Here is a 17,291-nt window from a genome sequence, read left to right as displayed (position 1 = left end):
AATTCCTGCCTAGACGTGCTGTAAACACTTTCTCTCAGTTGTTTGTTCATATGGAGCAACTCCGAGTAAAACAATTTCCCCCCAAAACTCACTTCACATTCTCTGTCCTTAACTTGTAATTACATGGAGGTGCGGGGTTAAGGCTACATTTGATTGCGCCAGCAGATTCCAGCCGATTAATTACGTGTTATCATAAAGTTAGGACCGAGCCTGAAGTGGATTTTCTGTTTTCTTTGCAATTCAGATGGTGCTGGCTTCCCCCAAACTGTGCCTGAGTGCTTTGACCCGGCTGCTCAGAGGGAAAGAGCAGCGCCGGGCCAAAAGGAGAGGGTCCTCTCTCAGGCTCACATAAACAGACGCCGAGTAAAAGAGAGCTGAAGTACTGAAAATACTCAGGAGAAGTAACACCACCTCAGTAAAACGTACTTCTGAGTCTGAGTAACGGGACTCATCTTGAACATACTGAAGTCAACACAGCTCACACATTATTGATTTAATTTGGAATTAATTTAATTAATCCTCTGTATTGACTGTATACTGTAACTGAGTGGAGCTTGTAGTTTGACCTGTTGAATACTGAACATTTCATGGCATTAAATGCTCATTTAAGAATAAAATAAAACCGTCAAAAGGAGCGTTTAGTTAAATAACTCGAGCTACAAGTACAGCAAAAAGTATTTCCCACCACATCACTGAAACTGTTTCCAATACTTAAAATACTTTGCTGATAAACAAGTGCGAGGTCCGTTCAATCCCTCAGCATTATCATGATGACTGTGCAGTTCATGAGAACATGATGAGGACTGTTAAAATCTGTTGAGATTTGAATGTTAAAAGTTAAATTTGGACTTTAACCCTAAATGACGTGATGTATTCTGCTCAGTTAAAACAGACTCAGGTGCTGCAAACAGAACACTGATGCTGTTGCGATTAAATTGATGATGCTACACAGATTAAGTGATCACCCAGTTAATCTGTTTTGTGTTTACAGTTAACCCCTCATTGACCTTAATCAATTTATCCAGATGTTAAATGGCAGCTGAATGAAATGCGACATGAATCTCAACAATGTTCTGCTTGTGCTTGTTTTACTTAAAAAAGTTGTATAAGTGCGAATCAGCTGTGTGATCGTTGCTTTACTCAGCGTGAATCCTGCGTCCTGCTCAGTTCTTGGGTGCCACAGCGCTTATTTGTGATGCTGTAAAGGTCTTTGTGTAAAAACAAACATCCCAGAGCTGACGATGTGCAGTCTCTGATGTTGGTACCGTGTGCTGTACTTGGCCTTCAACTATGATTAAGAAAGCACAACTGGTCTCATATCCATATGACCAGCTGCCCTAGTGTAAGAAACAAGACACTTTCTAACCTGTTGCACAAAATAACAAAAACATATCCGTTAGCTAGCATACTTGTGAGATTACTGGCTTTCAATGCTAATTTTACAGACCCCCCCCCCCCCCCACAACATAACCCAGCTGTGTCAATTTTTAACAGCTCAACGAGGCACCAACTGGAATTACAACACGTCCCAGCATCCAAAAAGCCTCTGATAAGCCAGGGACCACTGCACTATTTTGCATGGTGATATGTTACTTCTTCACTGGACGTCTCCGTTGGATCTCTGCTATATTTATCCAGCTTAGACACCACCAGACATTGTTGTGTAGGAGGATATTTGGCTCATCTGACTCCAAATTTCATCTTAAAATGGGCCAAAGTGACGATTTGGCTCTTTCAACCACTACAATGAAAGTATCCAACATGTTTGAAAAGTCCCAGATGATTCATAGATTTGATGCAATATTTTATTTCTACTTCTTAACATCTTCAGGAACCTGGAAAAGTGTGCCAGAGCATCCATTGTTAGAATTTATTATATTATTTATGTGTGTGCGGCTTTCACTCCACTAGCACTGGAGCACTTGGACCATGTAGCAGTGAAACTTTCCACTAAAACAACATAAATGAGGTAGTTGAAAGTGGTGGGGTGGGGCCACTTCAAAGTAAAGGATGGTGAATCCAAAGCGTCTGTATAGAGTTTGAAGTGGAATAAACACACGCCCCTGTTTGACTGTGTTTTGTCTCTGATTAAACTCTGATTAGAGTCACACATGTAAGCCAGAGCTGTTTGAAAAAAACGCCTGGAATCATTGCACTGCATAAAGTATACAAAAATACATAATACAATTATCCACTTTAGCTACAATTATCATGTCAGTGTTTAACATGTATGAAATAGACAGATGTGTTTCTATTTTATTCATCAAGGTTTAAAATATTCCCATAATCCACTGAACAAACTAGTCATCTTACTTCACAGTCTTCACAATCTTACCAAAATATATGTACATGCGATTAAGTGTGTAAAGATGCTTTTTGCAGTTCACCTTCTGCACAATGTCAACTCCACTTAACATTTTCTTTGGATCAGAGAGGTGAAGACATTTTGAAAGCAGTGAATGTTTATCACAAGACCTCCTGAGAAAACGGAGTAATGGCAAAATAATGGACTTTCCAATCCCACCAGAGTGTGTGTGTGTGTGTGTGTGTGTGTGTGTGTGTGTGTGTTTGGATGGCTGTGTGTTTATGGGTGAGTTGTTGGCTGAGCATGTATTATTTGAAAGTGTGTGTTTGTATGCTCATCATTACTGACCACGATGGTACATGCTGGCCAGTTTATACGGCGTGCTGATGCTGATACCACTGGTTTTTCTGCTGAGACCTGGTTTTCCTCATTCTATTCTAGTATGCAATTCTACGCTCACATATATTCACAGCCATTCAAACGAATAACAAATTAGAGGAAAAAACTTAAACTTAAAAGAGAACTCCACTGATTTAGCTTTGACATTGTTGTACAGTTAAAAAATTGATGTAGCAGAACCAGAGATATCGTCTTTTTTATTCCACACACCCATCTTCCTCATCAAAACCTGGCGCCTACAGTCTCCACAATGCAACTTGATCGCCAACTGTTCGGTTGGAGATTGGGTTGTGTTATGCTAGTAGTGGCTAATGTAGCCTGGAGCTGCTAGCCTGCAGCAGAGATGATCTCTGGTCAGCTCACTTCTTTTATAACAACACACCAACAGATTGATTTCAGTTTCAAACTTCTGGTCTTCAACCGATGCTGACTCAAGTGACATCACTGGAGGACATTGATCATCACACGGCTCCCTGTGGAGACACTGAAGGCTTTATACTACTGTTTTTCACATGTGCAGTCGTGACCCCTTTAAGGGTCTGATGATGTTACATCCTTCAGTAGAGCCGTTGTAGACAGAAAGACTACGTGCTTTCTTGTTTATATTTTCAATTTATAATTTAATTGTAATCTCCCACGTTGCCTTTGGGGAATAAAATGAGTTTGATCTTTTTTACATCATTATCTACTATTTACATAATTGGACCTAATGAAAGCTGAATAAAAGCACGTAGCACTAAGTGGACTGAATTAATGGCAGTAGCCTAAGGACTCGATGACAGGTTGAATAATCATTAAAAAAACAAAAAAGGCCCGTACTGTATTACTCCAAGAACACAAACACTCTCCAAAAGACGTCAGTGATGAAATATCAGCATCCATCTTGAGAACTGGCCGCGTGTGTGTTTGTGTGTGTGTGTGTGTGTGTGTGTTTGATGGTGTTTTATTTGTACTATTACAAGTAGTGATTGATTTTCACTCATTTAAGCACGTATTTGGCCTGCGGCATCAAATAAAATCACTTTGACCCTTCGTACTGCTCTTACTCATTAAATAACATAATATCCTTGTTTGACTTGGCCACCTGTCTTGGCAGCAGAGAGAGATTTCGTCAAAACAGGGATTCTTTATCCAGTTTGAAATTAAACTGAACATTTTAAAGCTGACTTCAAATCAGCCCAAATGGTTCAGAGTTAAGTGCAGAGGGGCTTTGCAGCACTTTGCCCCGAAATAGTCTTTTCAGTACAAAATACTGTCTTTTTGTTATTATCCACAGCAGGTCAACATGGAAACACAGTGAATTTTATACTAAAAAGACGATTTGTCTAACGCAGGGATCCCTTAATGTCCAGTATGAACAAGGGGAATTACTACAACAAGCAAAAACTGTTTCAAAGTTCAAATGGGCACCTGACTATTGTTTTAAGACAGACTTGAAAAATTATGAACCTGTCCTTTAAAAGCCAGAAAGATCAGAGGAGAAATCCAAAACCTTTTTTGTTGAATGCACAACTTAACACTATTATACTTTTTTAAATTATACTTAGTCAATTTATAATACTATATATTGTAGTGGTTCTTGTTATTAATTACTCATTATTTTGCCAACAGTGCTGCTCAGTCTTAACTGATCCTGATACTGAGGCTATCCTTAAGTGAGGGTCGCTAATGAGCATTAAGTTAATAAATGACTCAGCTATCCCTCAGCTGCTGCATCATAAAACAATAAAAAACTTGTCTTTTGGGTATACCAGTAGTACTACTAATCTCTGGCATCTCTGTACGCCTGTCTTGGACTCTAGTGGATAAGTTCTTCAGAAGCAGTCTGAGAGGTTTTAATGGAGGATTTGCACTTGTTATGCTTTCAGGGAAGACTGGACGTGTTCTTTATGAATTGCCCTGAATTCTAAAACTAAAACTACATTTCCACCATGAAGAAGACGATGGTACTGGGAAAATGCACAGTACCAGTTCACACTGAGAATGTGTGTAATGAGGACGTCACTGTTCCTGTGACACTGTTAGAAAAGACTTTTCCTCAACCGCAGTACAAAGAACACATTCTGTTTGTTGACGTCATATCACAGATGTTTCCAGATGAGTCATAAAATGTAGACAATTACATCTTGGTAACGTTAGAGCAAAAATCTTTTTCTCCGCCAGCCAGATGGCTAGTGAAAGTTCACATTTTACCAGCCACTCAAGAGATTACCACTGTTTTTTTGGCAGGTGAGGGAAGCAAATCTACCACTTATATATTTTTTGCATAGGAAAAATAATTTTGTCTGTCCGCTGTCATTAATTATGAAATAACAATCACTTCAAATGTATCTAATTATTGTTGTTTAATTAAAACACTCTCTATTTCTCTTTATGTTACTAATGCACAAACATACTGTCCTACCCTTACCCTGGCAAACATACACAACACACACACACACACATACTGTTCATAACACATAACACTTTTTTATGCAAAAATCTCCTTGTATCTGTATGTGTATGCACACACACACACACACACACACACACACACACACACACACAGCTCTCAGGGCAGTAATGGGAAAGTTGCTGACTGTGGGTTTGTTTCTGTTCCAGCTGTTCTGCTGACAGCAGCGTTTCTCTGGGAACAACTAAATGACAAATGAACCCAGTAAATATGGACATCCAAAGGGAATCAAACAGCTGATTAGGGAGGAACGCTGTGTGTGTGTGTGTGTGTGTGTGTGTGTGTGTCCAGTGAATAATATTAGCAGCATTATCTGTGTCTGATTTTTCTAAAGACATAGAGTCGACTCACAACGTTGCACGAGCGAGACAAAGACTGTGTAACGGAGTGTTTTACTTTTCTTTTGTGTATGCATGTAATCACGGTCTCTCAATGTGCAAAAGATCAGCTGATTAGAAGAAAAGTGTGTGTGTGTGTGTGTGTGTGTGTGTGTTTATATAACGTATATCTGTATCTGGGTTTACTTAAGTGCTATTAAAAGGTCTCTTTGGGAAAATCAGTGAGATGAAAAGCTGCTACAGAGCATAACGTGGAGAAATTACAGAAATTATGTTATGGATTTGTTCATGAACTTCGTGTTAAACTATAGTGTGTACGCACCCACCCACCCACACACACACACACACACACACACACAGTTCACTGTTAAAAGAGGTGAGACTGAGCATTTGTTGGTTGGGGGGAGACTTGGTTTAAGGTTAGGGTAAGTCTTCAGGAAATGAATGAAGTCCATGTGATGTCCTCTGAAGTGACGGAAACACGACTGTGTGTGTGTGTGTCAGATGTTAAGCAGCTGGTGTAGAGACAGATGAAGAGGCTGTGGTTGATGTGATGTCATGCAGTAAAGTGCTGCTATCACCGTCTGTCTGACAAACTGATAGTGAGAGAGAGCCCCCCCACTTTCTCCTCTTCCTCTCTCTGTCTCTCTCTCTTAGATCCCGTTCTCACTCATTAACACAAGTATGTGGACGACTGAACGCAACCGTGATTGGGGAACGTCTCATCCCAAACCCATGTCCATTAATGTCCTGCTCTAACAGCCTCCACTCTTCTGGTCTCAGTCTTTCCACCAGAAGTTGAAGCCGCTGCAGGGATTTCCTCCCATTCAGACACCAGAGCATCAAACACCTTCAGCACCAAACTGGGAAAACCATTTCTTCATGGAGCTGACTTTGTGCACATTGTTGAAACAGGAACGGGACAAAACAAACTGTCGAAAAATATAAATAAAGTATAAATTCAGTTCTCTGTCCTCCCTCTCTCTTCTTTATTTCTGTCTTATATTTCCTCTCACCTCCTTCTCCCCTCGCCTCCATTTATCTAAGCTAACTTTATCTCTTTCACCCTCTTTGTTCCTCTCCGTCTTGCTTGCTTTGCTCCACTGTAGTGATTTATGGGTTAACAGGCGACATGTCTGGAAGTGTTGAACTATGTCTTCCTCTCTGTTTCATCCTCCTTTTTCCTCGCCTGTCTCTGTCCTATTCTCACACTCCCACTTTCTGCATCTTTTTACCTCTGTCTTTTACGCTCCTTTCACTTTTTCTTTCCCTGCCTCGTTATACTCTGATGTTTTATCTTAACAAAACAGTTTTAATCAAACATCTTGAATTTATTGTAACTAAACGTAGACGGCCCCTCAAACTGCCTTCTGATTTCCAAAAACAATCCACACTAAATAACCAGTCACAATGATACACACAGACTTCTGGGAACGCTGACAGAAACATACTGGAATGGATTTTTTTTACTTCATGAACAGACTCCTTAAAGAGGACCTATTATGCTTTTCCTTATTGACTGTCATATACACAACGAGTGAATAAAGTTGTGTCTCCAGTGGTGTCCCAGAATACTGACACAGAGCTGGAAATGAGCATAATAGATCCACTTTAAGCTCCTCCATCACTACCATCGTCATCCTCATCCTGGTGGTGCAGTTAAGAAGGTGCTTCCCATCTCTCCTTTGAGCTGGTCTCTGCACATGTTCTTATTGTTGTGAATCAGAATTTATCAGATTAGAAAAGCTACCCAGAAAAAGATCATCACTAAAATCATGTAATATGGAGATCCACGGATACACAGAACGTAAAAGAGTAGTTTTGTGGTCTTTCTTCTGTCTGTCTTTGTCTTTCTGTCTGTCTTTCTGTCTGCATCTGCAGCTTGTTTGAAGTGTGTCTCCAGCAGCCAGTCAGATTCAGAGTGGTGATAACAGTCCAGTAATCAGCTGCAGTGATACAGAAGGCAGACCTGGCTCCCACTAAAAAGGGACTCCCGTAAACTGGTGTGTCTTTTTTTTTTATCCTTTTCCTCTTTACAGGGCAGTTAAATCATTCAGTAACCGGGCCTGAAAATTAGCCACATGTGGTCAGAAAGCAGCTGCAGTGAGATTATCCTGCTGCCCACTATAACATGACAAGAGATGCACACAGTGGCAGCCAAGAAGACTCATATACAGAGTACAGAACTGAAGGCTGATTTTCTCTCTAATTTCTTCTGGTTACTTTGGGGGGGATTACCGAAGCTGTTCGACATCCGAAAAGCAGTTCTGAAGAAGTATATTGACGCCTTAAACTTCAAACTTCTGGAGATCAGAAAGAAAAAAAAGAACGCAGTTTATTAAAACAATGAATTAAATCAGTTGTCAAGAAGAAAACGAGAGTTCTTATCTTGATTCCTTAATAGTGCTTAATGTTCAATTCATACACTTTTCATCTGACAGCGAAGAGAATTTAGACATGTCACATGAGAACGTGGTAAGCAGTCCTGCTGCCCAAATCACGCTACCTTGCGAGGCAGCTGGATTCACGAGATCCAGCGAGAATCCAGCCCTGAAGTGCTACACAGCCCCGAATATATAGCAGAGACGACAGAGTGTATATGAATATATTTACGATAACTTACAGGATTCATTTAGGGATCAGCTTTACTAATTTGTGCCAAAAGACTCAGAAGTCAACATATAAACACTGTTGGCTCTGAAATCAACCAGGGTTGCCTGAAAAGTTAAAAAACCGTGACACCACACACGTAAGACTGAAGCAAAACAACTTGGCTTTAAGTGATAACCACGTAACCATGCATTGACGTCTACTTTAGTCTAACGTGTAGGTTTTTCTGAATGTCGCCTGTCTTAGTCACATTCACAGGGAAAAATACAGCTACCACAGACACACAAATAGAAACACACTCTCCCACTCACGACCACAGCCACTTCCCCTGTGATTCCATTTCCTGCATTAGTACTGATTTTTATGTTTTTAATCTACTTTTATAGCTTTCTCGTCATTTTATAGATGTTGTGTTACTATTATGCAATTCAGTGTCCTTTCTAATCTTATTTTTACCTCATAAAATCAAATCAAATTAAAACAAAGAACAAAAACAATCTCATAAGATCTTTAGTTTTGAGGTTTTGAGGTCATCACATCGCCTCTATGCTTTGGTCAATGTTAAAAATGCTAAAGTACTATAAAGCTGTATAACAGAAGCACATGGCTGTGAGACTCTGGCCTTTACATTACCAGATCACAAACCAGCAGCTCCTCAGCCAGCGCACAGCAGTCATTTTATGAGACTGTTTAAAACACCCAAACACACTCCCAACTCTCCACTGCAGATCTCCATGAAACACAATAAAGCAGCCTGCTGCGGTAAAACCATTCCCAACACTTGCCCCAATCCTCAATAATCATTCCCAACAGGGGAATAAACTCAGAGAGAAGCCCAGAGACCAAAACCTATAAACGGTTCATTCAGACTTCAGGCAGCTGTGAATGTACTGTTGAGAACACCACAAGAGAAGAAGAAAAAGAAGTAGAAGAAGAAGAAGAAGAAGAAGAAGAAGAAAACAGTGAATCTAGATAAACAGTTGGTTTTCTTACAACCTGTCCGATCATGCGACTGCTCCTGATTTTTTCCCCATCATTCTTTTCCAGATCTCTGCAAGTACTAAAACTAAGAAAACAAGGCATAAGTAAACCAAAATGATCCATTAAGGAATACTTTGATGAGCCACCAGAACTTTCACTGAGGAATTCTACTTTTACTCCCCTTTCAGTTTAAGTTCAATTCAGTTTTCCTAGTTTTTGCACTGCAATGCATTTTTAACGATGAGGCCATTTGCAGCTGAATAAGAGCTGAATTGTCTGCAGTTGTGTTTAGACTGAAGGAGGCTGCAGCAGATAATGGCTGTTATTAGCGCTGTTATTAGCGCTGTCAGTGGGGTCTGTTCAGAGCTGTTTGATGTGTGGCTGTAAAGGATGATGGAGCACAGAGCAGTGGCTCTGACCAGGTGTTTCTCCAGACTGAAGTCCAGCAGTACCTGAAAACACTCTCAGTATAGTTTGTTCTACTCTTGTGATGTAGGATGTATGTATGCAGCAGAGTTAAACTTTTTACAAGTTAAAGATGTACGTGCTGAACAGCGGCTGCATAACACACACAACTCTGTCATGTTAAAGCTTTAAGGCTAACGAGTTAGAAAAGAAATCTCACATTTTAGCATTCAGCAGGAACGTCTGCATTCATTTGGAGTCGTGTTTCTGTCCACTTGATGAATAAAAGTCATTTTAGCTCTGTTTTGGTGTCCACCAAGTCAGTACAGTACAGACTGAAGAGCTGGGAGAGCGATGGGCTGCTATTCAGCAGGGACCTGGTGTTGCAGAGCGCCGCCGCCCATTGAGCTACAGAGATTTAAAAGACGACCAGCAGTGCTACACGGGAAAGTTGAAAAAAGCTCAACTTTATGCAAATATACTCTGACGCAATCCGAGCGGCAACCAGGCGAGAACCAATCGCACTCGTTTCAGTTCCCACAGAAACGTTGATTATTACACGGCTTCATAAGAGGAGCGATCGCCTCCAGTGCAGATACAGGACCGCAACGCTAATCTGTTTTGCCTAAAACGTCATTATTGTAATAAAAGAGAAACAATGCGGACTGCAAAAGAATGAACTGAATACTTTTGCCATGTGTAGTCCGGCAGCTACAGCAGAGTATGTAAATGATGTGTTCAATGCAACACACACACACAGAACCACAGCTTCATACACTCCTCTTTGGTGCTAAATGCTCCACTATGTCTCTAACTGTGTCGGGTAGTGAACCGGGTCAGAGCAGCATTGAGGCTGAACCAAAGAGGAAATGTGCCATAAAACTAAAAAAGTAAAAAACATACATGAAAATCAAATAAATATTGTTTTAGACGTGTGGATCCTGGATACATAGTCCTAAAATGTTTGTTCATTTAATTGTATCTTAATCTTTCCTTCATCTGAAAAGTCCTTGTTAAACTTTTCAACATGTGACATTATACGTGTTGATATGCGACTTGTGACTGGTCAGTTTCGGTTGACTCTGCCACTGCATTTAATAATTACCGTTATTTTTGTTCTAAAATATAGTTGGATAGTTAAAATAAGCTTATGTTCAGTAAGTAGAGAAATAGGACTACTTCATTACTGAAGGTAAAATGTTTTATTTTATACTTTTCATGCGTAAATTGGTGCCTTTGCCAGGGATAATCATGGCCACAATGCACCAAATCGCACCATTTAAATTTCCCCATTTATCACCAGCACCATGTACAGACCTTCACTACTGCTGAGATGTGAGTGCTGAAATTCTGCTGTAAGTTTCTTAAACATTTTGCCCACTATAGTTAAATTATAATTACATTAACCAGCTACATACATGTGTCATAAACATGCTTGCAACTCATAATGAGGCACATAAGAAATGTTTTACATTCATGATGGTATTTCCTCAATATAAAAATGTATATTTTCCATAAACTGTAGGATATCTGCACTCAACTGACATTTGACCTCAAACAGGGAGTTTACTTCTTCATAACTACTGCTACAGTACAGCTTAAATCAAAACATGCATCCTGTGCTGTCTCTCTCTCTCTCTCTCTCTTTAAAATCTACTTTTCTCATCCCATCAGATTTTTCTAAGCTGCCACTGTCTTTCTTTCTCTCTTCTGCAGAAGGTTATCATCAAAATAACCTTTGAGCACATCAAAGCAGCGTATCGTAGCAGCAGCCGTTGATAGCCGTGCTGTGATCTGACCACAGTGGCTTTCCTGTCTCTCTCCCTCTCAGTCTCTCAGGCACAGGTCCATTTGAAGTCAGTCATTTGGCAGAAAACTAAACAAGCCCCCCTGTTAACTACCTCACTTACTGCTGTTTACAGGCCGACTCTCTCGGAAACCACCACCACCGCAGCAGAGGCCACGCTGCCCCATGAAACCAAAGAATGACTGGAACTTGAGAAAAACGACTTTACACTTTGAACTGGGCTTATTGTTGCTGGCACAGAAATAGATTGTGTATTAAGCCACTAATGAGCCTGATTGTTGATATTCAAGCTAAAGAGGTGGTCATGAACTTTAACTTTTATTACAGAAAACTTAAAACTTAAATGTACTAGTGTTGGATTCACGTAATGTTCAAACTGAGATTTGTTTAAAACTGCAGGTGTTTTTTTTCTGAAATCCTCTCTTTCATAGAAATCCTGGGTAGTAATAATGCTAATAAGCTAATTTTCATTCATTATTTTCATTAGACATTCATGGTTCTCAGAGGATGAATCCTACTGACTTTGGGGATCCTCTGACTTTTCCTGTTGTGCCATGTGGTTCACATTTGTGGCTTTATTTAAATAAAATGTCTCAACTGATGGATTGCGATGAAATTTGGAACAGAAGTTTGTGTCCCCCTCAGGATTAATTGTAATAACTTTGGTAAGCCTTTTGCGTTCGTACCAATTAGCAAATGTTAGCATGCTAACACGCTAAACTAAGACGGTAAACTTGGAACCGGGTAAACATTATGCCTGTTTAATAACAGCATGTTAGCGTTGTCCTTGTGAGCATATTAGCATGCTTGTATTAGTATGTACAGTCTCACCTGATGCGTTCAATGATCTGCTACTGAGAAATGGTGCTTAGGTTTGTAAGATCACAGCTGTTCGGTTCACATTGTCACTACAGTCCAAAATCAACGAGGTGAAACAACATCGCAAACGCAACAGGAGAGGCTCTATCATCTGCGCTGTGGTTTGATCCTGACCAAAGTTAAGATCTGATTTGTGACTTCCTGAGCTGTAAGAGAGAACATTCGCCACCGGTGACCGCATGAGAAACGCAAATATTGAGAAGAATTTGAACAAATGGAGTGAATCTACTGTGTCTCAGTTTAGGGGGGGTTGGGGAATGGGATACTTTACTACAGAAAGACTGTTGACACAAGACAGCTGTGGTTCTGTAGAAAAACAATTCTGCATCTCTTTCATCATTTCAGAACTTTTGTTGCGCAGTCTACAAGGAAAAGTAGTTGTGTCCAGTGTGTGCATGCAGCCTTGGTTTGTAACAAACTAGTCGATGAATTAATCTAAAGAAAATTAATCAGCAATTGGTAATCGATTAACCGTCATTCAAGCCATTCTCTAGTTCCAGCTTCACCAATGTGAGGATTTGCTGTCTCACATTCTAGTAAACTAAATATTTTGTGTAGTATATGGCAGTTATCTTGGCCTGTTTGTATTGTTTGTATTGCATTTATTGATGTAATGCTGTTTTGATGCTACAATAGTGACCAGGCATTTTAATCTCAATTAGACTGTTACCTTGTTAAATATAGGAAAATAACAGGACAGGAAAATCTCCCTGAACCCTGCTTTGGTACTATAACTTGCAGCAGGGAGGACGAAGAGAAAAGAAGCGAAAAAGAAGAAAGAGACGAGGAGGGACAGAAACTGAGACGAAGACAGCAAAGCAAGGAAAGAAAGAGGAGACAAAGTTATCTTTTATCTGAATTGAATTAAAGGAGTGATGAGAGGACGGTAACGAACGTGTGGACTGATGTTTTGGAGTCAGAGAGCGATTAGATACTGACAGCTGACCTCGACTGAAGCCTGAAGGTGAAAGGTGAAAGGTCGGCTCTCTGTCTCCTGTCGGGGTGCTGCAGACCTCAGCTCTGGACTTGACCCGCATCTCCTCTGAGGTTTAACGGTGTGGGTGGTAAACACACCAGCATGCACGCACTGGTGCATGCAGGCGCTTAAATACACAGTCATATCACACATACACTCACACACATAGTGACATAATCTCAGTGGTCTAATCCGGTGAAGCACCACTCTGAAGTTACACTCTCCAGATTAAACTCTTTCTACAAAGTAATTCAATCCCTCCTTCAGACACTCGGCCACGCACAGCAGAAGAAAGAAATCAACTCCGGTGGGCAGCAGAAATACTGAAATTCTTCCTCCATCTACACTGTAAAGTATCTAAACCTAAGTGTAACGTATCAATCACAATCTGAGCTGATGACTGTTAAGATGAGGAGATCTGATTTGAGGACAGTTGTGTCAGTATGATCCTGTGTGCAGCGTGTGAGAGGAGTAAAGCAAAACAACAATCTCACTCGTCGGCCAAAAACTAGACGGAAATACATGGAGTCACTTGAAAATTCAATTACTTTTCTACACCTCTGCCTTGATAAACACAATGAGACGAATGCTTATGGTGTGAATGTATAGATCATTTTGGTATCTTATTCTGTTGTTTGTGGCCGCACTGATGGCCATGTTTAAAAGAAATCTATTAATTCATTTATGGATTAATTAGATATTTTCATACCTTATGCAGTATGTATTTATATTTATTTAGTGTATGTATTTGTATTTATATTTATTTTATATCTTAAAAGATGCAATTAATTGTAACATTTTTGATTAACCTGCTGATAACCTGATTTAATAAAATAGTGAGAGAAAAAAAAGATATTCAGCTCACTGTCAGAAAAGACAAAGAAAATCAGCAAATCCTTCAAACTGAGTGTGTGGAACGAGGGAATGTTTGTTTCTTTGCTTGATAGAAGACTTAAACGATTCATTGATTAGTTGCAAATACATTTCATGTTGATCAACTAATTGATTAATCGTCTGCATGTCTCTTTTTCATTCATCCATTACATCAAACTCAAACATCAGAGTCAGGAACAGCATGACTCTGTGTTATTGTCTTACTTATGTGTGAAAATAGTTTTTTAATCCGTCATGGTCTAATTTGCAGAATCTCCACGGTTCTTTAGATGTTTTGGAAACACAAACAGGAATGTGCAAAGGGGACTTTTATTTGAGTTGAGTTCCTGGGATTAGTTCCTCTGGTTTCATCATTCCTGCAAGTTTTGGTCGAAAAGTGGCTCAATACAACATTTGCTTACTTCTAAAAGATTCAGGATACCACCATGCTTTGGTGTTTTGTATCATCTACAGTACTTTGTGAAGGCCATGATGGATACCCTAACATTTAGAACGTTAAATAAATCTGCTGTTAATTCAGCATTCCTTCTGTGAGAATTACGATTCATAAAGGCTCTGACTTCCAAAACAGAAGCATTATTCATGCTGCGGTTCTTCATTCTTCTGTAACGTTTCAATGATTCTAATGATGATGAATGGGGACTCCCCGCACACACATTCCTTTCAAAAATGTTTTCTTTTGCTAATCTGATTTCATGGATCAACATCACCTGCTGCACCCAAATGACTTCAATCTGCACATCAGCAGGAGATGACAGAGATACTGCAACAACTGTAAAACCCAGGAAGACGCTGTGTGGTCAGTATATAGTAGATAACGTTGTGGCTTTAATGGCCATAATGTTGTGCAGACATGCACTGATGGCATTACTTTCCATCTATCACCATCATCAGGTCAAACTTTTAATTTGTCCAATACTTCGGTTTATGATTTTGTACTTTATATTCAGTGTTAACAAACAAATGTTAGAGATACTAACTATACCTGCTAAATATCACCATGTTAGCATGCTGATGTTAGCATTTACCTCAAAGCGCTGCTGTGCCTAAGTACAGCCTCACTGAGCTGCTAACAGAGTTTTAGACTCTTAGTCTTGTCTGAAGTTGTAGGTAGTGTTAAGGCTTTGACTCCTGTAGTGCCACTACTAGCTCGGTTGTGTGTTCCAATGTATACAATTAGTGTTTCTGAGTGGGAAGCCAGTGAGGGTTCTTATCCTTGTTGTTGCACTAGAACTACAACTGCTTGCCCCCCCCCCCCCCCCCCACGCGTTACTACCTCCCAGTGAAGCTCATCACTGGCAGGTGAAAAGAAGCGGCTGGTGATACCACATGTCTGTCCGACAGCCTTCACAGAACAGTGGAGTTAACAGTGACAAGAAAAACAGAGCACAGGGAACTAAGCATTCCAAATTGGAGGAAAATGGAGGAAAAATACTGAAGAAACAGTAGTTGTAGGCAGGTAAAAATTTTGAAAAATTTTAATGGCTAAAGACTTACACTTGATCCCTCACATCTGTAAGAAGTGGTCAGTTTTGTCATGGCAACATGTGAATTACTTTGTATAGCAAGAATTTTGAGCAGTACTTCTGCAGGATAGATGTGAGGTGATGGGGGAACAAGGTTTTACAATGGCTCTCATTAGGCACCGTGCAGTCACAGCTCCAATGAAACCACACATGGAGGAATTAAAGTTTGTTAGGACAACAGGAGGGAAAGCACTCGCGGCTTTCCTCCTGATTGAAACCAGCTGTCACTCATCCAGAGCCACAACCCGAAACTTTGATCTCTATCCGACAAATCACCAACCAAGACAATCTAGCTTGTTACAATTTAAAATAACGTTTTCAACTTCACTGCAAACACTGGTTGGTGTTCAACATATATTTTCTTGTTGTTTTGTTTCTCCAGGTCTATCGAGGGGTTCCACGGTCCAGGACAGAGCATATATCAACATCATGTGGCAACACACGTATTGATGCCATATCAATAACCCAACACAACACCAATACACCATTCTCTCATGTTATGTTCAGCCTCTAATCAGTGTGTAGTATTTCGATTTCACCTTATCTACTGATGCGTCCAGTGACAAGATCTTCTATGGAGCTGTATTACTACACTTTTTACTGAACGTCACCTTTTTGGTCAGACCGAAGGTTCTTGGTGAATGTCCAAGAATCAAAACATTCAGTAGACAGTGCACACGTTTTTTTTTTGTCTTTTTCTAATGTGAGTTACGTTATATTGAAGTGTGTAAAAGATTTGTGGTCTCCAAACAAGAGGAAAAAGAGAAGAAGGCAGTTTGTCTCTTACCTTCTGCAACCACTGGGTGTTGTTCTCCATTGTGCTCTCCAGGTGCTGCAGTTTCTGAGCCGACCATTCACCGTCTATTGGCGGCGAGTCTCTCTGCACGACACTCGCCCCACTGCGAGAGCCGCCATATTGTTCAGTCTGTGACGGTGATCCTCCGCCCTGGCATCCGTCCAGCTCCGGCAGGACGAAGGTGTAGCTGCACTGGCCATGTTGGATGCGGTGAAACCTCCTTCTCCTCTCTGCACTTCCTCCTCCACCACCGGCACTGCCACCACCTCCTCCTCTTCTCTGGCTTCTTCCAGCTCCTCCTCGTTCTGCGCTCACAACACCGGCTGCATCAGCGACAACTGACAAGGTCCAAAGCAGCAGGAGCACCAGTAACTCCCGGCTGAGGTTTAAGCCTTTCATGACGCTCTCTTCAACTGTACTCAAGTTTTCTCTCAGTGCGAAGAGGGTCGAGAGAAGCTCGTTCACGCTTTGACCCCAATTCACTTTATGAAAACATCTGTGTGCAGATGTGCACAAGTCACGCACCTACCAGTCAATCCATGAGGTCTGATTCTGCGCTGAGTCCCCTTTAGCTTGTTCTGTTCAACTTCTTATGGGTCACACTTTTTTTGAAATATAGAAACAGAGAGCAACACCTGTTCTGTGGTCTCACATTGAATCGTCTCCCATTCCCTCCTCACTTGGGGTGAAGATGTACATCAGATGACTTGGTCAATACGTGGGATCCATCTCCTTTCTTCCTCCTTCTCCCTCTTTCGTTCTTGGGTCTTAATTTTGTTCTTAGTGGTCGAGTTCGTCTTGTTGATGAAGTTTTTCAAGATGAATCCATTGGTTTGACCCTGAGCAGGTCTTTCATGATTTTCTTGAAATTCTCTCTTGAATGGAAGCTAAGTGGGTAGAAAACAATGTGAACAAGGATGGGG

At 40.5% G+C, this 17,291-nt stretch overlaps 1 protein-coding gene across 1 annotated transcript in view; it reads right to left on the bottom strand.

Annotated features, from left to right (window-relative positions):
• angpt4 (angiopoietin 4) overlaps window positions 1–16,767 on the bottom strand; it is a 37,161-nt gene extending 20,394 nt beyond the window's left edge. The window contains exon 1 of the mRNA XM_070902232.1: window positions 16,360–16,767. Coding sequence (XP_070758333.1) covers window positions 16,360–16,767 — 408 coding nt within the window. The remainder of the gene's footprint in view (window positions 1–16,359) is intronic.
• Between the last annotated feature and the right edge of the window lie 524 nt (window positions 16,768–17,291).

This window comes from Enoplosus armatus, chromosome 3, assembly GCF_043641665.1.
Source record: "Enoplosus armatus isolate fEnoArm2 chromosome 3, fEnoArm2.hap1, whole genome shotgun sequence".
NCBI classification, from domain to species: Eukaryota; Metazoa; Chordata; class Actinopteri; order Centrarchiformes; family Enoplosidae; genus Enoplosus; species Enoplosus armatus.
The sequence above is the reverse complement of the archived record's forward strand: the minus strand, read 5'-3'. Positions and strand labels throughout refer to the sequence as shown.